The sequence below is a fragment of the Dipteris shenzhenensis genome, chromosome 31 (assembly GCF_047967505.1).
Source record: "Dipteris shenzhenensis isolate YYH24624 ecotype China chromosome 31, Dip_SZ_1.0, whole genome shotgun sequence".
NCBI classification, from domain to species: domain Eukaryota; kingdom Viridiplantae; phylum Streptophyta; class Polypodiopsida; order Gleicheniales; family Dipteridaceae; genus Dipteris; species Dipteris shenzhenensis.
Window position 1 is genome coordinate 47,930,365 of NC_141626.1, and position 24,460 is coordinate 47,954,824.

Here is a 24,460-nt window from a genome sequence, read left to right on the forward strand (position 1 = left end):
TATCATCCCTTTGCATTGCTTCCTTCAAGCATGAGGGTTCACCACTATCGGTAAGCATGACATAATCAGCCCCTGGGACAAACCTATCAGGTGGTCTTGTGATCCTAGTGGACTTCCGAACCCAATGTTCCTGACCTTTTGCTGGCTGTTCAGCCTGCATATCATCATCATTTGGCATGTGTCCTTCAAGGTACGGTTGTAAGATAATGTCAGGAAGCTCCTCAAGCGGTGGCATAACATTTGGGAAATCGTTTTCCTCTTCCTGTTGGTCATCAAGACCATCATTTGCAGCATGATTGGGCTGATTTTGGGGCTGTTCTTGCTGCGGTACAGCCCTCTCGTTTTGCTGTCCAGGATGTGCATCTTCATCATATACAACCCTTCAGCCTTCTGGAGCATTCATGGGCTGTTTGTGCATGCTATTTTATGAAAGATCACATCATTGCTGCGTATGACTTTCCTTTGTGCGGGATCCCAAAGTCTATATCCCATCTCCCCATCATCACCATATCCTAGGAATACACACTTATGAGACTTAGGCTCGAGTTTGTTGCGCAAATCCTTGCGGATATGTACGTACGCTATGCAACCAAAGACTCGCAGATGCTTATAAGAAGGAGGCTTTCCACTCCATATCTCTTCTGGCACCTTATTATCCAGCCTCTTATTAGGCGATCTGTTGATGAGGTGAATGGCCGTTTGCATGGCCTCTGCCCAAAATCCATGGGATAGTGCAGCATGTGACAACATTGACCGAACCTTCTCCTGAATGGTTCGATTCATACGCTCTGCAGTTCCATTTTGAGGTGGGTTATAAGGAGGAGTGATCTCTCTTTTAATACCCTTGGAGTCACAAAATGCATCAAACTCCTTCGACACATACTCCCCTCCATTGTCAGAATGCAGGCATTTGAGTGTCTTACCCGTTTGGTTCTCAACCAAGGCAAGCCACTTCTTAAATTTCATGAAGGTATTACTCTTCGAACGAAGAGGACTGGCCCACACTTTACGTGTGGCATCATCAATGAATATAACAAAATACTTTGCCCCCCCAAGTGATAGATTTGGCATTTCACATGTGTCTGTATGCACAAGCTCTAACTGTGAGCTTTTCTTACCCAAACCCCTCTTATGAGGACACGTATTCTGTTTACCATAAATGCAATGCTCACAATTTTTCAAAACTGAAAATTTAAGAGACGGGATATAACCAAGACGAGACAACTCTTCCATTCCTCTGACACTCATGTGTCCAAGCCGGCTATGCCACAATGAAACCTTTGGCAGCTCGGCAACAGAAGCATCACCAGATACAACAATTTTTCCAGCAACTAATGGAGAGAGAGGGTCCATCTTGGCCTTTACTATCTTCCACTTCTGAGCACCAAAAGTGGTGTGATATCCCATATCATCAAGCTGTCCCGTACTAATGAGATTCTTCTTAAGTTTAGGGACGTAGCGTACATCATGAAGCATGAAAGCTGAACCATCATAGAGCTGCAATTTCACGTCACCCATTCCTTATATGAGGCATGCATGATTATCTCCCAAATACACATATTGAGGCTTCCGAACACGGTACTTGCTGAAGCTGTTCTTGAAAGGAGTAACATGGAAAGAAGCCCCTGAATCAATCAGCCATGTGTTAAGATCTGAGAGACACCCCGCATGTAGAGAGTGTGCACTGATAGTAGAGGTAAAAAGAAGATCTGAAGAGCAATGGCTGCCATCAGACACATAATTCAGCTCCTCTATCTTGACAGAAGACTTCTTAGAATGAGGCACAATGGCCTTCGGATCATCACTTGCATCTGCCTTTTGCTTGCCCTCTTTCTTTTCTGCTTTCAACTTCCAACATTGCTTTTTAAGATGTCCCTTTTTGCCACAATGATCGCTTTCAACATCCTTTTTGGAGCGGGACTTGCTCCTACCATTTCTGTCCTGGCTCTTGCCTCTATTCTTGGTTCGGTCACGTGCTTGCAATGCATTCCCTTTCCCACTTGAGTTGTTCTTTCGATTCATATCTTCCGGCAGGATGGCACCCTCCACATCTGCCACATTTAAGAGAGGATTGGAGTTGCTTGTGGCTGTCCTGAAAGTGTCCCAAGATTCTGGCAATGAACCTAAGAGAATTACAGCCTGTACCTCCTCATCTAGTTTCAGCCCTTGTGCAAGCACTTGGCTGAATATGCTTTTAAACTCATTTATGTGTGCACTGACTGATGTTCCCTCTTTCATCTCGAGACTTGTAAGCTTCTTGAGCCAATAAACCTTGCCTGTGGCACTCTTTTGAGAGTAAGTGTTCTCTAACCGCTGCCACATTGCCCATACATTGGGCATATCCTGTATCCCAAGAAGAAGAGAATCCACAAGTGATAGCATGAGTGTGGAACGCGTAAGCTCATCTATGTTGAGCCACTGCTCATCACTAATGGCGGAGGGCTTGACACCCTTTAGGGAGATGCTGACTCTTCTGCAACAAAACATTGTACACCTGGGTCCTCCAGATGTCGTAGTTCTTAGCACCCTCAAGCCTACGGATGTGGAGCAAAGATGAGCTCTCTCCTGATGAAGCCATATCAGCAAATAGAACCAAGAAATAAAGTGTGTGACTCCCTGCAAGCACTTAGAAGTGCTCAACAAAGTATCTCCAAAGCGCGGAAACACTCCCAGATAAATAACACCTCCCACTTGCTGCAGAAACGGTACAGCAAGCTTTAATGACAATTATAGCACTCGAAAATGCGGTACAGCAGCAGGAAAGCTCCACCAAAACTGTCCAAAAACAGTAAATGACGGTACAACACCAAAAAATGAGTGTTCGAGGACGAAACGAGACTCAAACAGTCCCGAAACTGTCCCGAAACAGTGAATTACTGTTATACTCAGAAAATGGCACAATTTCCCCAGCTTAAAGTGCTCAATTAGTGACCAAAAGGCATGTAACAGTCCCCCAATCTGTGGCAAACAATTCAGAACTGCAAATAGGCAAAAGCCCCTTGATTTGAACACTTTTGACGAGGATTTATGGCATGTACTTCCTGCTGCAGTTTGTCCAATGCACAATAACACCTCTATCTTCAAAAGCCCCTTGATTAGAGCTCAATTTCTGAACATGTGAGGCATGTACGGCATCCAATAGCTTCCTCCTAAACGCATATGCATCCAAACCACAAAAGCCCTTTGAACGGCAAGCGCTATCCAAGCGCAATAGGCATCAAAAGTGCTCTCAATGCATCAATAGCATACCCACTGGTGCAATCACACTGTTATGTGACGAATGTCACGCAATATCATTGCCAAAGTGCCCAATGTGATAGGTACCTGCGAACCACGACTCCGCAAGTGGACGATATTCACAAGGAGGGTCTAGAGAGCAAGTACCTTGAGAGTCGAGTTTTCGAAGTGTCACAAAATCACCGTTGGATGCTCACAAGGGTGTGCCACCACTACACAAACACGCCCTTCGAACCACGTCGCAAATGGGATTTTCCAAGGCCCGTAATGGGGGCACTCTTCTTTCCCTTTAGAAGTGCGATAAATAACGGTTTAAGGACGCATTCGCACGGGGGGAGGGGGGATATGCCCCGTTATGACACCCGTTGAGAAGAACGGGAATTTTCTTTCAAACCTCTTATCTCACAAGCACGTTTTTCACCTCTTCCAACATCCCCAAAATGGCAATTCTAGACGTTGTTTCCCCAAATCTGCAGTGTTCTGCTCTTGGTCTTGCTGCGTTCAGGCTGCTCTGCGCACCTGTGTTCGGGATGCTCTGCGCGTTCTTTCGCTCCACGCTGTTCTGTGTCGTGCAACGTTCTGACAGTCAGCTTCTGCACTCGCTGCACGGTTCTGCGCGTGCGACCTTCTCTGTGCGCTCTTTACCTCCGTGCAGTGCTTCGTCGTCCTGCTCGTCACGCTTCTGCGTCTTCTCAGCATTCGGTTGGAGTTGCTTCGTGTGTGGTTGTCACTGGGTATTCGGGGGTTGTCGCCAAGTGTGCGGGGGGTGTGAGCTCCCAGGCTCTGATACCAGTTGATGGAGTGAGTGGAGAGTGAGAGAGAGTAGGAGACGAGAGTCAACAATGTGTGGGTGTGAAGAATGGATAATGGGCACACCACAACCCATGAGTTTTATTCATGTGTTAGGGTTAGGGTGGAACCGGTTCAACGAACCGGTTTCACATTGTATACAAACTATAAATGTTACATAGGGCCTTTACACCCCAACATTACAGAGTGAGCACTTTGCACATGGGCAGGTCTTAGCTCCTGTCCTAGCACAGATGTTCAACCGGGATGTATGCCATGGCTTCCCACTTGCTTGGAGCACCACCACTATTGTGCGGATACACAAAGCCGGGGACTCTATGGATACTGGGAATTACCATACCCATGATTGGCCATACTCTGGCCAAGATTTATGGGTCGGTATTGGAGAGCGAGCTCTGCAGTCATACAAAGGCTCGGGGGCAGCGGGCACTAGGATAGGCAGGCAACACTCTACTCTAGATCACATCTTCACTCTGAGGGCTATCAATGAGGAGGTGAGGTCTAGACACTAGAAAGTCTACACATGCTTTGCAAATGTTCGGAAGGCCTTTGACACCGTGCCATGATCCTGCATGATCAGGAGACTATAGGAGATGCAGATTCCAAAGACCTTGATCTGGGGTGTGATGAGCCTATATGAGTCAGTCAGAGGCAGAGTTAGTCCCTCAGGTGGTTTATTGGATTGGGTCGAGAGCACGATCGGGGTGAAGCAGGGCTGCCCACTCTCACTGACCCTCTTCAGGCTTTACATCGATGAGATCACATTCTTCATAGACCGCCTAGGGGGTGAGGGATCATTGCTAGCCGACCTCATGATACAGATATTGCTATACGCTAATGACATAGTCCTTATATAATTTTCAGCAAAGGGATGTAGAGACATTTGGAGGCCCTAGAGGTGTTCTGCAAAGAGAGAGACCTGACAGTCAAATTTGGGAAGACCAAGGTTATGGTCTTCAACACCTCATGCACAGTGCTTAGCTTCACTTACTGTGGCGAGCCAGTGGAGATAGTGCAGTCCTACAATTATTTGGGAGCAGTCGTCACAGGACCCATGTTCACGATGACTCATGCAGCCCAAGCAAGACTCACACGGGGGCGGGGTGCTTTTGCTCGGTTGGAGAGAGAGTGCTTCTAGGAACATTTCCAGGGGAAGCATGATCTCTCCATGGATGAATACAAAGAAAAATTTATTTGACTACATAAATATGCACCTGAAGTGTTTGATGCGTAAGGTGGGAGCAAAGGTCTTCTCAAAGTCAATGCCGTGCTGCTGTGCATATCCCTTTGCAACCAAGCGGGCTTTGAGGCGGTCAACACTGCCATCAGCTTTCCTTTTCACCTTGTAGGCCCACTTTGTGCCTATGGCACGCTTGCCTGCTGGCAAGCCACACACTCCCAAGTGTTGTTTGCATGAATGGATTCAAGCTCAGCCTTCATGGCATCCATCCATTCCTTGTTGTCAAAGGCATCCTTGTGACATAAAGGCTCCTCATTGCAAGCAGTAGCAGCCCAAAGCTACAGCCAAATAGTTGCCGTGCATCTGTTTATGCGCACCTCTAGTGCAGGCTGGCAAAGGCTCAGCTTGTTTGCTGTCCCTGAGTGTGCCCAAGAGCCATCTCGGGACTGACTTTTGCTGTTTAATGACAGCACTCTCCTGTGCAACTGCCTGCTCAATAGCATGATCATCAACTAAAGGTATATCAGGCTGAGCAGGAGCTGTTGGTGGAGGATGTGCACTCGTAGAAGTGTATGGCACAACACTCTACATTGGCTGCTTTGGATTTGTGGGCGACCACCATGTTTTGTGAATGCATTTTAACCAAGCTTCTGTAGTTGAGGTGACCCATGCAATAAGTGGGAATCTGAAATTAAGATTCAGCTACCAAATTTGCCTCTATAGCAGGGTGTTTGTCATAAACATCAAGATGATATAGCCCAGAAGAAAGTGACCCAGTAAGTACAATGCTGTCATCGTACCGGTTGTCATACGCGGCACATCGATAACCATCAAAGAGAACCTGAAAGCCATTCAAGGATATGGCTGCAATGGAGATGAGGTTCTTCTTGATACCTGGGACAAACAAAACGTCCATGAGCGTGATCATATCACCTGAAATTGAAGCGACCTCGACTTGGCCAATCCCTTTCACGGGATATGATGCATTGTTGACACATGTCACTGTGCCACCATGTGGAGCAGCCCCCAATGTCTGAAAAAGCGATCTTCAAGAAGTGATGTGCTTGGAAGCATCACTGTCGAAGCACCAATTTGACTTAGAATCTCAGACAGACAAGGCTGTAGCATGCTTCTCTGGATGGCACTGGCATGTCACCGTGAAAGCCCACTGATGGTGAGCGATGTTTGCTGCCTTATGACCATGATCTGGGGCAGCAGCAGTAGTAGTGACAGCAAGTCCCTTTTGGTTTTTTTTCTTTTCAGAAGCGATGCGCTTGCGATATTCGGAAATGTCATGTCCTGGCTTCCTGCAATAATTACAGCGTTTTCTGTTTTTCTTCTTTGCATCAAATGGGGTACAATTAGATGAGTGTCCAGCAATAGATGAGCCTCCAGAAGGCTTGGGTTTGCTGTAATTTTACCTGTTCTTTCCCTTATTTTTGTGATTAGAGACAAAAGTCTGATTTGCAATTTGAGAGGCAGCACAATTTGTGCGACTTTGCTCCTCCTGCAAGAGAAGGGAAACAAGTTGGTCGAAAATATAAGTGTTGGGATTGCCCATGGCAACCAACCTTAATGTAGTAGCAAACCCCTGGTAGGACTCAGGAAGTCCCACGGCAACCAACCTCAATGTAGTAGTAAACCCTTGGTAGGACTCAGGAAGTCCATTGAGTGCCGTGGACACTACCTGAGCATCTGAAATAATTTCATCCACATTATTGAGCTGCTCTTGAAAATCTTGATTTTTGTGATGTATGCATCCATGCTGTCCCCCTCTTCCATTTTGACATTCTCCAATTGCTTGCATAAGAAAGCAACATGTGCCTTATTGTGAACCTGGTAAAGGTTAGCCAAGATGTCCCATGCAACCTTCGACTTCTTGGAAGACTGAATGTGAGGAATGCTGTGTCTTTGATTGAAAAAGCAATGATAGAATGTGCTTGGGCATCTCTCCATCCCATCTGGCTTGTTCGGGTGTGGGAGGAGGGGCTGGAGTAGTAGTAGAAGAGTGAGTAGATCCAGAGGTGGCTGTAACAGCTGCACTAGTTGTAGTAGTAGTCGGAGTGGGAGCCGCAGAGGGAGGTCAAAGGTCCGATCCTGAGACAATACCCCAACATTTTTTTGCAACCAGCAAATGTTTCACCATGTATAACCACATGGGATAGTTGGGTCCATCGAGCTTGTCCTCAGTGGAGAACATACCCATCTAATTGTTGCTTCCAATTGCTAAAATAAATCCGTGAAGGAAAAATGCATGCTCAAGAGTAGCCTCAAGGCTTTCATTGCAAAATGAGCTGGCTGTCCAAAAATACAGCAAATGTCAGGCATTGACCAACTATAAATTGACTGCTCAAACAATGAGCTAAATGCACGTGCTGTCCCAAAAAATATGATGTACAAAACAATATCTGTCTGGTCAAAGAACCCCCCTACCAAAGATAGCTGTCTTGCAAAAATATCAGCCCAAAACAAGGGGCAACGTCTGCAAATGTATCCAATGATCAATTGAGTTGTAAATGTCCCGGATGGAGGTTGCGTGCCTCAAGTTTGACAAGACAACAAGCCCAAATCAATATACCCAAATTTAGCTGAATAAAGCAAATGTCATTGCAATGGACAACAAATCTGGCAAAAGCCCCAATTTTGAGAGGGCAAATATGCCAAAAAGAGGGCAAATTGGGAAAAGTCCCAAATTGTGCTACAAGTTGCAAATGTGACCGAGTGTCCTGCAATTCCAAGCCAATGTCAATGTTCCTGTTTGCAATGTCTACCAAATGCGCAAAAATGGCTATACCAAGCCAATGTCAATGCAAATTTCTATAAAATTGACAAAACCCTCAATTTCTAGAAGGGCAAAACTGTCAAATTTGGGGCAAATGACCAAAAACCCCAAATTTTGCTGAAATAAAACAAATGTGACAAAATGACCTACAAATCTAAGAAGATTGCGCAATTTGCCAGCAATAGATAAAAAATCCCCAATGTCGGAGTGGAAATGAAGTCAAAATAGGAAAAATACTGCAAAAGCCTCAAAATGTGACCAAAATAAGAAAATGTCACTGCAAAATCTGCAAATGTGACACAAAAGCCCCAATTTCTAGAGCAAAATCACCTCAATGTCATTGCAATGTGTACAAACGTGACATAAAAGAGGGTGTAAAGCTTCAAATCCAACTGTACCAGGCAGATTTGAGTCAAGAGGGAGAGAATGCCAGCCAAATGGTGCTAGAGTAGGTTGGAGTGCCTCGAGGAAGGCGTGAATGACCATAAAGAGTGAGCAAAAAACCTCAAAAACCAGCCCAAAAATGCTCGAAATCAACTTCTCACAAGTCGTATGGATTCATGGCAGCAGCACGCACCTGGCTGTACAGGTCCGTACATTTACGGACAAAAAATTTCCTAGCCGAAATGGTGCGAGACAAGGTTGTTTGTATGCGGGTAGCTCAAAAATTTCAAAAAACGTCGAAATTGAACCTCAAAGAGTTAAAAAACAGCCGTTGGATTGTTTTTCTGCTCAAAAAACAGGTTTTTGGCGATGAAAATGAGGCACTGGATTGAGGTGGAGCAAAATGGCAAGTAGGAGCAATGGGAGAGCACGAGGGAAGGCAGGTAGGAGCAAGAGAACCTGCTCTGGTACCACTGTTGGGTTCAAGAAGCAATGGAACGGCAGTGGAATGTGGGAAGCAAACAACAAGCTGGAGCAAAACGTAGTACTGCTCAAATGGATAAGAGGAAAATACAAAGGGTGGCCTATATGGCCCCCAGTCAACCATATGGTGGACCAAAGAAGTTAACTCATAGAGTTGACTTGACCTACAAGGCTCATACCAGGGCTAAGTGCTAACAATACCCAGAGAGCAACGAATTTGTATGCTATGTACATTGGGAGTGGTTGAGACACATGAGCATTTTCTATGTGCCTGCCTAGCCTACTATGAGATCAGGGGATGCCTCTACCAGGAGGGAGCGGCTTTGGCCCACTCTCATGACTGATCCACTTCCATGATCAGGTCTGCATTGGCCTCTATCTGCTTGAGATGCGCCGACATAGGGAGACTCTACTATGACAGATTAGAGAGCAGTAGGAGGCGACCATACCACAAGATATAGAGGTTGACAGGGCACATCGACACGTCATAAGCTTTTATGCATTTGAGTCAGCTCTAGGACACAACATGGTGGAGGAGGAGGAGCTAGCTGATATGCGGGCAGCTTGGATCACTGAGAGAGGGACAAAGAGACCACATGCGGCATGGAGAGCGACCAGAGCACACTCTATTGAGGTCCGACCTATCACTGCTTTCCTTAGGGGAGCGCCACTCGAGACGAGGGGTCACTCTAAACATAACCCAACGGGTTTAGAGGTTGAGGAGACCACCCCCTCCCTCGCCACCACAACGTGGCACAACCCGACAGACGTAGATCTGAGATATTTTTGCCACTCCGAGACGAGCCACCATGGTGCTGAGTTTTGGTTTCTGAGTCCCAGCTCTCAGTCTACTTCAATTGTATCTGATTTATACTTGATTTTGCTCGAGCTATTAAGCTCTTTAGATCAATTTAACATTTAGCAAGGGCCCTAGCCCATTGAGGCGTGTATGAGTTTTTCCTTTTTGGTGTACTTTGTACTTTGTCCCATAGGCCCGCGAGGCCTCCCGTGGACGTTAATACATCTTTCTTTTCTTTCTCTTTCGAGAGAATCTCCTGCAGCTACACACCTTTAGGACCTGGTTGGAGCCGAGGGAGCTTCCAGTGAAGCCAAGTTTCTACAGAGATTACTGTCTTCGCATTTCGGAGGAGGGATTCATCACACCACTGGGGTACACTGAGCTTCATATGCCTCACTCACTACGGATCTCCATCGGACAGTTTCGGGTATCATCACACCGCCTCCGCATAGAGAGCGGTAGAGCAGAGGGGATTCCTAGGGAGCATCGCTTATGCATATTGTGCGACTGTCAAGAGGTTGAGTCGGAGGAGCATTTTATTTTCGGGTGCCCAGTGTACTACGAGATTCGAGGTCGCTACCATTGTGTCTTCAGAGACGGCTTTGGGCTCCTTTCCAGATTCCTCGCCTACCCAGATCAGAGATGCCTCGCAGCCTTTATTCACGAGGGAGTCCGACATAGAGAGTACTTACTCAAGCGACGGGCTTGGCCACATCATCAGACACCTCTCAGAGTAGGATCACAGAGTTCTTCCCATTGAGTGACATTGATCGTCCAGTCTCTGGCTGCAGACGTGACAGAGACCTCGACCTGACGATCGTAGCACGATACATGAGACATTGAGGAGACACATAGATCACTCTGGTGGACCTCCCGTCATTGTTTAGACCCGGGATACGTCCCACGGGAGTCACGGTGGCTCTGGTTTTGCATCGAGCCTCGTCTAGGAGACCGAGACACACGGCACCCCTTGATGGGCACCAGCGTCCCATCACCGGCTATGCACCAGCCAGGGCGACATGACATACAAAGGATTCCGCTCCGCTCCAGTCCTTTTCTTGTCATTGTTACATCTAGATGTATTTGATTATGTATGATCAGACTTAGGATTCAGCACGGGTGATGATGCTCGTTTCAGTAGCTCCACCCTTACTGTGATTTGTATCAGGTTTTCTTTCAGTCTCATAGACCCATCGGTCTTCCGAAGACTCCAATAAAATTTCTTTCTTTCTTTCTTTCTCTCTCTCTCTCTCTCTGTGCGATCGAAGGCCACTATCATTGTCCCTTCAGAGATGACTGTGGACTCGATTCCTCTCCTACCAGATCAGAGATGCTTGACCACCTTCATCCATGAGGCAGGTAGGCATGGAGAGCACCTACTCAGATTGTAGAGATAGGGACGTGACACACCGACAGACTCATCTTAGAGTATGATTACGGAGTTCTTCTAGCTAGATCACACATATCACTAGATCACAAGTGGTTGGTGGAGTAGAGATCCAGAGCCAACAACACGACACACTCGACAGAGGGCGGACGCACAGATCATGCTTGGGGATATCCCGTCCATGTTCAGCACCGGAGCACAACTGACAGGGGTTATCGTTGGCCCTTGTCAGACATAGAACCATTGCCAGAAGGCCACAAACAACATTTCCTCTTCTTGAGGGAGGGACAAATACATACAAATCCACGTTGCTCATGGAGCATGGATCACCTTGGGATAGCTCAAGACTTCATCCCACAGAGTCTAGATTGAGGCCAGCCACACAACACCATAGTTTTGTTGGATTCGCCTATTCCATCATTCTGAAGCATTCCACGATTAGGAATACTCCTCAATGACTCAGCTTCTTGAATCGGTGGTCCAGTCGTATAAGTTGGATAAAAGCATTCATTCGGATTAAGGGAATGGAACGAAGCATGGAAGGAGTGGAATTAGCTCAGAAAAAGGGTTAGCCCAATAAAGACACTGACGCACATGCCACATGGGCATTGCATGTAGCCCAAATGGAGGCTTATGGAGTGTCATTTGCCATTTTGGGACTGCCTTGTGGCAGTGTTTTGGCCAGCTATTGGGCTGAAATGCCTGGCTGTTGCAGGCTTTTACAGTCAGCCTGCAATTACCCACCAGGTGTCTCGTCACGGGCATCCCTCAGCCATGCAGGCTGCTCATCAGGTACCATACTGACAGGCACATCAGCAGCAGGCTACATTTGCAGGGGGGAAATGATACATTGCAGTTGTCAGATTGCCATGTCAGCAGCTTTGGGGTCCAGGAGCCAGTCGGGCCCCTACAGGGCTGGTCCACCAGCACAGACAGGGTTGGCCCTGTTACAGACTGAGTTGGTCCTAATGCTGGTTGCCAAACTAGAGGAGGATCAGCCTGTAAAAGGGCATCTCTCCCTTCATTCTGCAGCAGCAGAGGTAGCAGCACTCGGCCAGCATCCCTTAGCATCCAGCAGCGCTTTGACAACCCTTACAGGTTTTAAGAGCTGAGTGCTCTGTTACCAGTTTTAAAGTGTAGCATACAAACCTTAAAACTTGTAACTTAATATATGAGCAAGTTCTTAATCTGGAGATAAATGATAAGACAAGTTCCCGAACAGGACGACTCTTGAGAGGTGTCATGAAAAATTCACACACACCAACCTATACTAACACATCTATATGAAAGGAAGCACCGCCTTTCATCTCAAACTCCAACCTCGTTACCACTAGCCTATGCATAGTTACTACATGAGATAGCCACTAACTGTAAAAAGCCCTTTTACCACTTCAAAGCTCACAGTAAAATCAAGACTTCATTGCAATATTTGTATGATACGCAATATGATCCAGCTCGATTTGTCCCAAGTGCATCCTTAAGATGCTTTAATAACTAAGAAATTGAACTGATGCAAGAGTTGATCTTCAGCCAGATATGAGAAGTGTAAATGTAATGCGATTGCTACCTGATGCCGATGGTGAGTAAATTGAGTTTCTTTTGATTTCATAGTCACCTTTTGGAGCCTTTGAAGACTAGATGTAAGCATGGTGTCATTTCCTCAAAAGTAGAAGGCATAAAGCAAATGGGCCTCCATAGGGAAGCAAGAAACACAAGTGAAACATGCAATGCGTGTGTTAGTGCTTCATTTCTGACGTGTGATGTTGGTATGGTAGTACATTGCAAGAGACAAAATCTTTGTGTGTGACAGACGTGAACACACACATACACACAGAGAGTTTAGAGTTTCTTTCAATTGATGCAAGTTTGCAATGTCTAGAAGTTGCCAAGGATGTCTAATTTTCTTTTGGGGAATGTAGGGCAAGTTTTGAATAGAGAGAGACTGTGGAATAAATTCTTTGCAGATCCTTCTCAGTGGTTGGACAACAGGCTGAAGAAGGCAAGTCCGCACTCATTGGCAAATAATTGTTCATATAAGAGAGAATGTTGGTAGATGAACTAGCTGAGGTTTTTCTAGATGTGCTTTAGTATAAGCAACTCTTTTTGTTTTCCAAAATTACTTCTATTATTTGCCTTACAAATTCGAATTTGTGCTACTCTCAGTCTATCCTCTCACTTTCTCAACCATTGTAAGTGAACTTGGTAAAGTAAGGTGGTTCTTAGCTGAGATTTTAATCCTTCCAGGGTTTTGCTCACCAAGAATTTGAAGTGTTTGGTAGAAGAATTCATTTCCATAACTCTTGTGAATTCAACTGTAGATGGAAAACCTTGGTCTTTTAAATTGTAGCATTACTGCATTTACTTGGATTTGGTTGTCATATATGTGTTTAATCGGCTGTAAGAAACTCTCTTAAAGATAGGTTCATTGCTAGGTTCATTGCTTAGCTAGGTCATTTATGAATAAACTTCAGAATTTTGATCATAGATTGTACAGACTACCATATACTGTGCTGCTGGACCTGAGCTACCACCCTGCTCTCTCCCTTGTTTTTCCTTTCCCTCTTCTGCCGCTGCCTCCCTTTCTGCGTCTCCATCTCTTTCTCAGCCTCCCTGTTCTGATCTCGCTTCTCCCCTGTTTTGCGTTGCTCGGCCCAGGCTCCTTTTTCCTTTCTTGCCAGTCCACTGGCTGGCTTTGTACTGCAGCCAGCAGCCTTTATGCCTCGTGCTTACCCTCTGTCCCTTCCGCGCTGAGCTGTATTCTTCTCTGTTCTACTGTAGTGCACCAATAATGTATGTTGAGGACACACAAAGAAGTTGGAGAAGACACTGCCATAGGTGGCAACACTACCATGAGTGGAGCCCTCCTCGAGTCACCTTTGAAAACTTGAAAGGTCGATGTTGGCTCTCACGAACCTAGTCATTCCGTTGTGTCCTTCTTGAGAAGTTCTTCTCCTATCTTATAGCGAGAGACCGAACAGTATCAAACTTTGAGAGAGAGAGAGAGAGAGAGAGAGAGAGAGAGAGTTTACTAAAGTCTTCGAAAGACCGATGGGTCTATGAGACTAAAAAGTCCTGATACAATGCAAACAAGCTGTGTGGGTGGAGCTACTAAACAAGCATCCACTCCAATGCAGAATGCAAAATGATAAGTGCTGAGTGCTACATAGTCATGTCAGATTGATGATTGTCTACACAACACTAACATCCTCATCGTCAGAGCGTCAAGGGAGATGAGGTAGTGAGGGCATAAAGTGAGAGATAGAGTGCTAGCGGCTTCTCGCTGATGTGGTCGTGTGTCGTCTCCTAGTCGTAGCTCAGCTGCAAATGATTCTCACAGATTACCTGGTTGACCTCATGAGATAGGAGAGGGGAAAAAGGCGTGCCAACGCTATATTGAAAGGGGGGGAGTCTATCCATGTGGAGTCCCAGTCGCTCAAACCATCTCTCTGCACGTGCAAACCAGCATCTCTGATCACCTGTTGGTGATAGTGCCATAGAGGACAATGATAGCCACGGTAATCTGCTGCGTCCAGAAGTGCAATCTCCATACCCCCTAACCCGATAACCTGAAATGCTGCATTAAGATGTAGTGGAGATGACCCAAACTCGGCCTGAATTATCTGGTGAGGAACTGACGCCTTATTGGGAATCATCCATGATAGCATAAGAACCTGTAGGCGCTCCACTCGAGCCCACTCTATATTTGACAGATCCGGCCCCCAACTAGGGCTGCCATACATCCCTGCTGGGCAGACCAAGGAGTCAAAAACCAAGCCAGAACCCTAGGTATGTGTATGATGAAACAATCTCGACCGGCGACCCGTCAAAAGTGAATTGCTCCCGGTGCATAGCGGCTCAGGAGATGTTGAAGATCATGACCTTGGTTTTACTAAGGTTGACCTTGAAATCATGGGAATCACAAAAGGAATGCAGTGCATCTAGGTGTCTCTGGAGACCCTTTGCTGAGGAAGAAGATAAGAGTGCCACGTCATCTGCGTATAACAAAATCTGAATCAGAGTGCTAGCGAGAGAGCATCCCTCCCCTCCAGTGTCTGCATAACTGTCTTAAGCTCATCAATGTAGAGGCCAAACAGGATTTGTGATAAAGGACACCCTTGTTGATCCCATTAGTACTCGTGATCTCATCTGTCCATCTAGACCCTACCCGAACTCTGCCTAAAATCCTCTCGTAAAGTGCCATGACAACCCAAATGATCTCCTGGTTATAACCCAAGTCTTGCAGACGCCTGATGAGGCGGGCTCTTGGAACCATATCAAAGGCTTTGCGGAAATCCACACAGCAGCAAAAAATCCTCTGTTTCCGTGCCCTCGCCTCCTCAATGACACACTCAAGTGTGAGGATGTGACCTATGGCCCCATGATCACGTCGAATTCTAGCTTGTCCATTTGCTCCGAGTCCCTGCATCTCTGCCAATCTTTGATCTCAGAATCAAGCACTGATGCATAAATCTTGGACATGACATGTCCGATCATAATGGTCCTGTAGTTCTTCGGGCTCATGGGATCCCCTACCTTGTGGAAATAGTGTTAACAGTCTAGGTCCGTGGGAACCCCAGACAAACAGCTTCATCAAAGAACTTTGCTAAGATCAGGGCTAGGAGATTAATCCCATATGCAATGAATTCAGTGCATAGGCCCTCATGATCTTTCGCTTGGTCATATTATGAAGTTTCATCACAGCATCCTTCACACCCCTCTAGTGAAAATTGTGCAGCATGTGGGGCGGATATGGGTGAGAGATCAGGAGCTGGTTGATTTGGGATATCATAAAGCGTGCGTGCATAATTATGCCAGACATGAGTGTCAGTGAGTGGTGAAGGGGACCACCCCTCTAGAAATCTCCGCCAAAAGTCCTTAGAGTTACTAAACATAATATTCAGTAGTTCCTTCTTGTTTCGACGGAGGAAATCTAGCTTCTTTTTACGTACCAATCTCACATACCGTCTTTGGTTCGTAAAGCCTTGCACTCATCCTCGTAGCTCGTCTTCTGTCAACTGAAACTTGTGCGTCCTCAAGATCAATGTCTGGCAGTAAAATGGAATCATCTCTGAAATCGAGAAGATGTACCCGATGGACCCTTGTCCTCGTGTGGAAGTCCCCAAACAGAAGGACTTTCCCACGGCTCGAGAAGTCGATAATGTTCTGGTAGAGAGCTGCATGTGGTGATGTCTCTGTCTCCTCTTGGACATTTCGAGCAAAGTGGGAGGTGTCAGGGGAGGACTAACATATTGTAACGAACAAATCCCGGGTGTTTGTTCGTCTGTATCCAGCTGCTCTTCTGAGATGGTTCCCAAAAGGGCGAACTTGTAAAGAACTGCTACTCCTCCCGATCCTCGTACTCCCCCTGTGTCCCTCGTCTCATCTCTATAAGCAGACTCCCATGTGTACCCGCTGACTACTGGTAGTGGGCGCTCTGAACTCTGATGTGTCTCTGTATAAAAGACTATGTCGCGACCTGCATAAGATTCCGAGAAGTTTCCTGGTTCTAACCATAAGGTAGCATTATAGTTTCAAATGGTACAGGACATGATCTCGGTATGTTGACCTGCCCCCCTATGTGGGAGGAGGGACAAATGTCCGACGGGGGCCTGCAAGGACTCGTCCATCTCGAACTACCGCCCACTTCCCATCCTTGCTGCTTAATCAGAGTACGCCTCTCCTCAACCTGTAAGGGGGTGAGATCCTCATCCATGGATATTGATGGCTGGTCCCGTAAGACTAATCTACGCCGTAGAGCTAAGAGTCGTGCCTAGGCATCATGGAATCATATGATAAGGGGCAGCTCTCGATTGGGATCTCTCCCCACCCGCCGTGTCCTCTCAATCCTATGCTCAGCTACCCCAAGAGCAGTGGCCACAAATGTAGTCGCATCGCTCATCGGTGTAGCCTCTGGCGTGGAATGCCACAGACTCTGATGTTGAGAGCCTTACTGGCTCTTTGCTGCTGCTCAATAAGGGCGCCCAAATGGTTGCCTTAGAAAAGGTTGCCGTTTGGCCACGTCGACCCATCTGTATGTCTCCTCGATTACAGATAGCATGCTCGCAATTTGTGTCTCGACCATTGGGGTACTTCCTGGGGCTGCGTGTATGGCTGCTACCTCCTGTTGAAGCTGCAAGATGCCCTATTTGAGCCCCTGGATGAGGCCAACCTGCTCCTGAATGACGCGGGCCTGATCCTGTATGGCACGAGCTTGCTCCTGAGTGAAGTGGGTTTGCTCTTGTACGAAGCGCATCAACTCCACCTTGCGTATATGAATGCTATGTACCTCCATGAGCAGAGACTCCCAACCATTTGGTGATGGGTCAGCTGGTCCTCGCCTAAGCTGGAACTGAAAAGGCTGTGGTACAAAACTAGCGAAATGGTGGGCGGTGACTGGGCTAGCTGGTTGAGATAAGGGGATGACTGTGGAATGATACTAGCTGGGTGTGGGAGAGATGACTGGTTGAGAGGGAGAGGGGAAAGAAAAGTCGAGGAGTAGTGTGGGACAATGTATGACACCTCCGATATAGGTGACATAGGTAATGAAGCGGATGGGGAGACTATAACTTAGCAGGAGAAGGAGAGAGGGCGGAGATCGGTGTCACTGGAGAGGGGGGGAAGTCGATGTAGGACCTCTTGTCATGGGTATATTCTGTAGCTGAAGAAGTAGCTGGAGTGGACGTGGCTGCAGATGAGGCCATGGCTGACGCTGAAGCTGAAGCTGAAGATGAGGCACATCCCGTCTTGTGAATTGCTTTGCTATCCACTCCGAGTCCACTCTGCTTGAAACGCTTATTCATATCCTCGAGCCTTAATTGTATCTGTTGGTTTTTGTCCTCTTTCTTGATTTTGTACTTGTAACATGTGACGGTGAATGATCGTGTAATGCGCAGCAAGATCTTCTTTAAACCTTTGTGCGAGGTGTATGTGTATGCACTATACGAGAGAGAGAGAGAGAGAGAGAGAGAGAGAGAGAGAGAGAGAGAGAGAGAGAAGAAGAAGAAGATATATTAACGTCCACAAGAGACCTTGCAGGTCTATGGGACAAAAAAAAAACACACACCAAAATCATCAACATCAGTTAGAGACAGAGAGTCTTTGGGAAAGTATATCAGCTCAGCCCCAGTTTATTTAGATGCATAACTAGCTACTAATTTTATCTTAGAAAAAAAACGGCTATTAGTTTAAGACCGAGAGTCTTTGGGTTTAGATTTGAAATCACGGATCAAGGCTTGTCCATCCCTAGATACTGCCCATTTTCCATCTTTGCGTGCATCCTTCACTTTAGTAAGTTCAACATTCCTTTGTTTGAGCTGATTCGAGGTAAGCTCCTGAGAGAGAGAGAGAAAGAAAGAAAAGAAAGAAAGTTTATTAAAGTCTTCGAAAGATTGATGGGTCTATGAGACTATGAAAATCCTGATACAACAAGCTGTGGTAGTGGAGCTACTAAATGAGCATCCATACCAATGCAAAATGCAAAAATGCAGAATGGCAATACTAAGTCCTAAGCACAACATAGTCCTGTCGATGGTGGACTATATATCAATCTCAGCATCATCATCAATATCATCATCATCATCGGCAACAACAAGATATCAGGATGGATGAGGCAGTGGAGGCATGAAGTTGGCAATAGAGTGCTATCGGCCACTCAGAGGTGCGGTCTTGGCACGTCTCTTGGTCGTAGCTCTGCATCTGACCAGGGCTACTGTGACCCTTGTCGGTTGGGCTGTCGGGTCACAGGCTCCAGGTCACAGTCATGTTGAGGCCTTGTCTCGTGGGGGTCCATGTGATCTAGCTGAAAGAACTCCGTGATAGAGCTCTGAGAGCGATTAGACAAGAAAGAAGTCTGCTCCTTTCTCCATGCTCGAAGTATCCTCTCGCGGTGTCTAAGTACCTCATGAATGAAACCTGCCAAACACCGCTGGTCTGGGTAGGAGAGGAAATGGGCTAAAATCCCATAACTATCTTTGAAGAGGTAGTGGAAACGTCCTCGGATCTCATAATACACAGGACACCTGAAGATGAAATGCTCCTCTGTCTCAACCTCCTGTATGTCACATAGTGTGCATATGCGCCGCTTCCTGGGTAGTCGCTCTACTCTGCCGCTCTTGATGCGAAGTCATTGTGAAGAGACCTAGAACTACCCCAGAGAGATCCTCATCGAGTGGGGTAGGTGAATGTGTGTGTGTCCTGGTGGGTCAATGAAACCCTTTGCTGTGATATGCAAGAAGTGATCTCTGTAGAAGCTAAGCTTCATTGGGAGTTCACTCGGTTCCAACTAGGTCCGAAAAGTGTGTAGCTGTAGTAGATCCTCACGGATAACCTGGTTGACCTTGTGTGATAAGAGGGGAGAGAATGGAGCATCCATGCTATACTAGAAGGGAGGTAGTCTATCCATGTGGAGCCCCAGTCGCTCAAACCATCTCTCTGTACGTGCATACCAACACCTCTGATCTCCTCCTGCTGCAAGTGCCATAGAAGAGGATAGAGCTATCCATGGTAGCCTGCTACGCCTCGATGTATAATCCCCATATTCCCTAACTTGGTACAGATATGTGATGACCTGAAATGCAGCATCTAGCTGTAAAGGGGGTGACCCAAACTCAGCCTAAATGATCTGGTGAGGAACAGATGACTTACCACGAATCATCCGTGATAGCATGAGAACCTGTAGCCGCTCCACATGGATTCACTCTGTATCCGACAAGTCTGGCTCCCAACAAGGACTGCCGTAAATTCCCGCTAGGGGAGCCAAGGAGTCAAAAAGCAACCCCTTTGTGCTTGGATCTTGAAAGTGTGAGCGGAAGCACTGCCTCTCTAGCCTGGCCAATGAGGCATACTCTCTACTCAAGCGTGCCTGCATCGCGGGTCTCATAGTGAAGCTCGCTCCGGAGAAGATAACCCCAAGATAAGTGTATGATGAAACTATCTCAATAGATGACCCCGCAAATGTGAACTGCTCCTGACACATGATGGCTCGAGATGTATTGAAGATCATGACCTTGGTTTTACCCAGGTTGACCTTCAAAGCATGAGACTCACAAAAGGACTGTAGTGCGTCTAGGTGTCTCTGAAGCCCCTCTGCTGAGGAAGACAAGAGAGCCATGTCATCTGCATAGAGCAAAATTTGGATCAGCGTGCCCGCAAGAGAGCAACCTACACCCCCCTGTGTCTGCATCACTGTCTCAAGCTCGTCAATGTAGAGGCCAAACAAGGTAGGCGACAAAGGACACCCTTGTTTGACCCCGATGGTACTCATGATCTCGTCTGTCCACCCGGATCCTACCCGAACTCTGCCAGAAACTCTCTCGTAAAGTGCCATGACAGCCCAAATGATCTCCTGGTCATAACCCAAGTCCTATAGGCGTCGTATAAGGCGGGCTCTCGGGACCGTGTCAAATGCCTTGCAAAAATCCAGAAAGCAATAATAAACCCTCTGCTTCCGTGACCTCGCCTCCTCGATGATACATCTGAGCGTTAGAATGTGGTCCATGGTTCCATGATCACGCCGGAATCCGGCCTGACTGTCGTGCTACTTTGAGTCCTCGACACTCTGCAAGTTTGCTAACCTTGGAGTCAAGTACTGATGCATAAATCTTGGACATGACATGTCCAATCATAATGGTCCTGTAGTTCTCCGAGCTCATGGGATCCCCTGCCTTGTGGATGGGTGAGATAGTGTTAATGGTCCAAGTGTGTGGAAATCCCAAAGAAACCGCTTCATTAAAAAGCTTTGCTAAGATCAGGGCTAGGAGGTTAATCCCATATGCAATGAACTTAGTGCATAGTCCCTCATGATCCTTCGCTCGGCCATTATGAAGTTTCATTACAGCATCCTTTACCCCTCCTCTAGTGAAGAGGGTGCAAGATGTGGGATGAGGCATGTGTGAGAGGCTAGGGACTTGCTGATTTGGGATGTCATAAAGTGTGCGTGCATAATCAAACCAGATCTGGGTGTCAGTGAGTGGCGGAGGGGACCGTCCTTCTAGAAATCTCTGCTAGAAGTCCTTAGAGTTGTTACTAAACAAAATGTTCAGTAGCTCCTCCTCGTTTCGACGAATGAAGTCTAGTTTTTTTCTCCGTACCATTCTACGGTGTTCACGTAGCGTATCTGGTGCACTCGGAAGATTGTTTTTGGTTTCGAATCTGAGTTGATGGCATAAGGCCTTACACTCATCATCGTACCAACTATTACAGGGTACGGTTCCAGGGGGTGGTGGGCGGGTAGTGTGGGGAAAAGCGTGAATGGCAGCTTCGTGTAGTGAGCGGGTGACAAGGGCAGCACGATTTTCTAAAAGGGGTATGAAGTCAATAGAAGCGAGAAGTATGTACAGACGGCCAAAGTAAGAAGGTGAGTGATCCCGATCAAAGCGTATATCGTGGTAGGTGGAGTAAGCACTGAGTGGGATGGAAGGTGCTGTGCGAAGGGAAGTGGAGATGCGAAAGAAAAGGTATGTATGATCAGCCCCTGGGGGGAGAGGTGCTACAGTGAAGTCAGTAATGCGAGATGTGAAGACAGGGGATCCCATGATGTAATCAACACCACTGGAGCCCCCCGCATGTGGAAAGCATGTGAAACCACCTGAAGCAGGCCATCTGTCAAGACCATTATAGTTAATGAGATCATGTATTCTGCCTAGGTCTAATAGGGCGTGCCCATAAGATGAGAGTGGACCTCGCCTGCCAGCCGAAACCCGTAGCATACCTGCCTCCTCAAGGTTAACATCTGCCAGTAGAGTGGAATCATCTCTGAAATCAAGAAGTGGTACCTGACGGGTCCTTGTCCTCGTGTTGAAGTCCCCCACTAGAAGGACTTCTCCGCGGCTAGAAAAGTCAACGATGGACTGATAAAGGGCAGCAAATGGGGATGCCTCATCATCACCTCGAATATCTCTGGCAAAGTGGGAGGTCTCCGGGGGGAAGTATCAAATTGCGACAAACAGATCTTGGCTGTCCATGTGTTGTATCCGGATCCAAAGAAATCTGGAATGTGTATCTCTGTGCTCTAATGAAATGATCCCCCGAAGTGTGGATCTGAAAAGGACTACAACTCCACCTGAACCTCAAACTCCTCCTGTACCCCTCGTCTCATCTCTGTAGGCAGACTCCCATGTATATCCGCTGACTATTGGGAGAGGGTGCTCTGGACTCTGATGTGTCTCTGTATAGAAGACTATGTCGTGGCCTGTATAGGATTCCGAGAAGTTCCCTGGTTCTGACCATAAGGTACCATTACAGTTCCAAATGGTGCAGGACAGGGTCTCAGATATCTGAGTCTCATAGGCCCCGCTTCCCTATGTAGGGGAGGGGGTAGGTGTCCTACGGGGGCTTGTAAGAAGTCGTCCCTCTTGTACCACTGCCCACTTTCCCTCCTTTCTGGCCTGATCCCGTAGCAGCAGCAAAGAGCGCCTCTCCTCAACCTGTAGAGGTGTGAGGTCCTCATCCATAGAGATCGCTGGCTGATCTCGAAGGACTGACCTGCGTCGTAGAGCTGAAAGTCGTGTCTGAGTGTCATGAAATCGTATGATCAGGGGTTGCTCTCGGTTGGGATCTCTCCCCACCCGCCATGCCCTCTCTATCCTGTGCTCAGTCACACCGAGGGTAGCGGTCACGAACGCAGTCGCATCTACCATCGGTGTAGCCTCAGTGTGTGGGATCCCGCGTACTCTGGGTTTTTGTTTGCCCACGTCAACCCATCTGAGAGTCTCCTCAATAGCGATGTTGAGAGCCTTATTGGCTCTCTACTGCTGCTCCATGGCAATCTGTGCCTCGACCACCGGGGTACTCCCTGGGGCAGTGTGTATGGCTATGACCTCCTGTCGGAGCTGCATGATATCTTGTCTGAGTCCCTGAATAAGACCCGCTTGCTCCTGTATGATGCGGCTCTGCTCTTGGTTGAAGCGGACCTGCTCCCGTGCGAAGTGAGCCAGCTCCATCTCACGCTCACGAAAACTATGTATCTCCGTGAGTAGGGTCTCACGGGCCTCTGGTGTGTCAGTCCACCCATGTCCATGCTGAAACTGTGGTGACTGTGGCATGAAAGAGTGGGACTGAGTCCGAAAACTGGACGGTGGTTGAGTGAGGAACGGAGATGACAGTGGAATGGATGAGGCAGTCCCAACGGGGTGTGGGAGGGTGGGCTGACTGAGAGGGAGAGGGGAGAGTGAAGCGTAATGCGGCACAGTGTATGACACCTCTGAAGTGAGGTTTAGGTAGAGATAGATGCTGAAGAAGCTGAGCGGGTCCTACCTTTGCCTTGCTGTTTACCCTGAGTCCACTTCGGTTGTAACGTGTGTTCACATCCTCCAAATTCAGTTGTGTCGTTTGCTTTTTTTTGTTGTTGTTATTTTCGTCTTTCTTGGCTTTGTCCCCCATTCTCTTGGGGTGCGGGTGCAGATCTTAGTGTTAATGTTCAGCCGGGAGCGGGAGCACCGGTTCCCCCCCCATAATGGGTGGCACGTCCAGTGCGAGGTGGTGGAGAGGTAGTGCGGAAGACTGAAGTGGAGAGGCAGCCAAGAGGTGGAGAAGGAGGAGAGGCTAATATGGCGAGGATTTAATTTTTTTTAAAAAAAAAGGTGGTTGTGGTTTGGGGAGGGGAGCAGAAAAGAGGGGGGGGGCAGTGGATGAGCGGAAGAGGAGGGAGGGAGGTGGGTGGTGGCTGAGTGAGGGGGTAGCGGGGAGCGACGGGTGCATAGTCGCATATGAAACGCGTATGAAACGTGTAAACGTTTCATACGTATGAAACGCATTTCATAAAGCCCCAAATTTTGGGTAGGGTTCAAAAGAGGGCAAAATCGCGATTTCACACATTTCGCCGTACCCGTGCACTCCGTACTCCCGTAGCTCTGTCCATGCAGCCCGTACGCTCCGTCCGTGTAGCCCGTATGCTCCCTCTTGCTCATTCTCGAGGTTTGTGCCCCCAATCATCCCCAATGTGCATTCAATCGTCCTTTCTACAGTCTACCCTTCTTCTTGAATTTGGCGCTGCATCCTTTCATGCAGGCTGAAATCTGCTCTTTGAATTTTCTGATGTTTCTGAAATCTAAGTTCTAACGCTCCTGTCTTGATTCATCTGCTCATCTTGCATGCATGATGTAGGCTGGAAAGCTGCAATTACTTTTGCTGTTCTACATCACTTTTTGCAAGCAAGAAGAAGCCTCGAAAAGGTAGTGCGTTGTGGAGCAATGTCACCTTCAATTCCTTTGGTGCACACTATGATAAGAGTGGCACAGGCAAGTGGATCTGCAACTTTTGTGCTGAGCCGCATCATGGGACATTTCAGAGATTGCAGGCTCACTTTTCTCGAACAAAGGGCTTTGGTATTGGCCCTTGTTCTTGTGTGCCAAAGGAGGTGTATGATGGCTTGAAGGCTTGGAAAGCTAAAATGCTAGGGAT

At 47.3% G+C, this 24,460-nt stretch overlaps 1 protein-coding gene across 4 annotated transcripts in view; it reads left to right on the plus strand.

The window, feature by feature from the left end:
- Positions 1-24,460, plus strand: part of LOC147881556 (pentatricopeptide repeat-containing protein At1g11290, chloroplastic-like) — a 51,514-nt gene that overhangs the window by 16,641 nt on the left and 10,413 nt on the right. For all 4 annotated transcript variants that reach the window (XM_087370294.1, XM_087370296.1, XM_087370297.1 and 1 more), the window contains exon 2: positions 12,982-13,061. In XM_087370294.1, the coding sequence (XP_087226420.1) occupies positions 12,982-13,061 (80 nt within the window). The remainder of the gene's footprint in view (positions 1-12,981; positions 13,062-24,460) is intronic.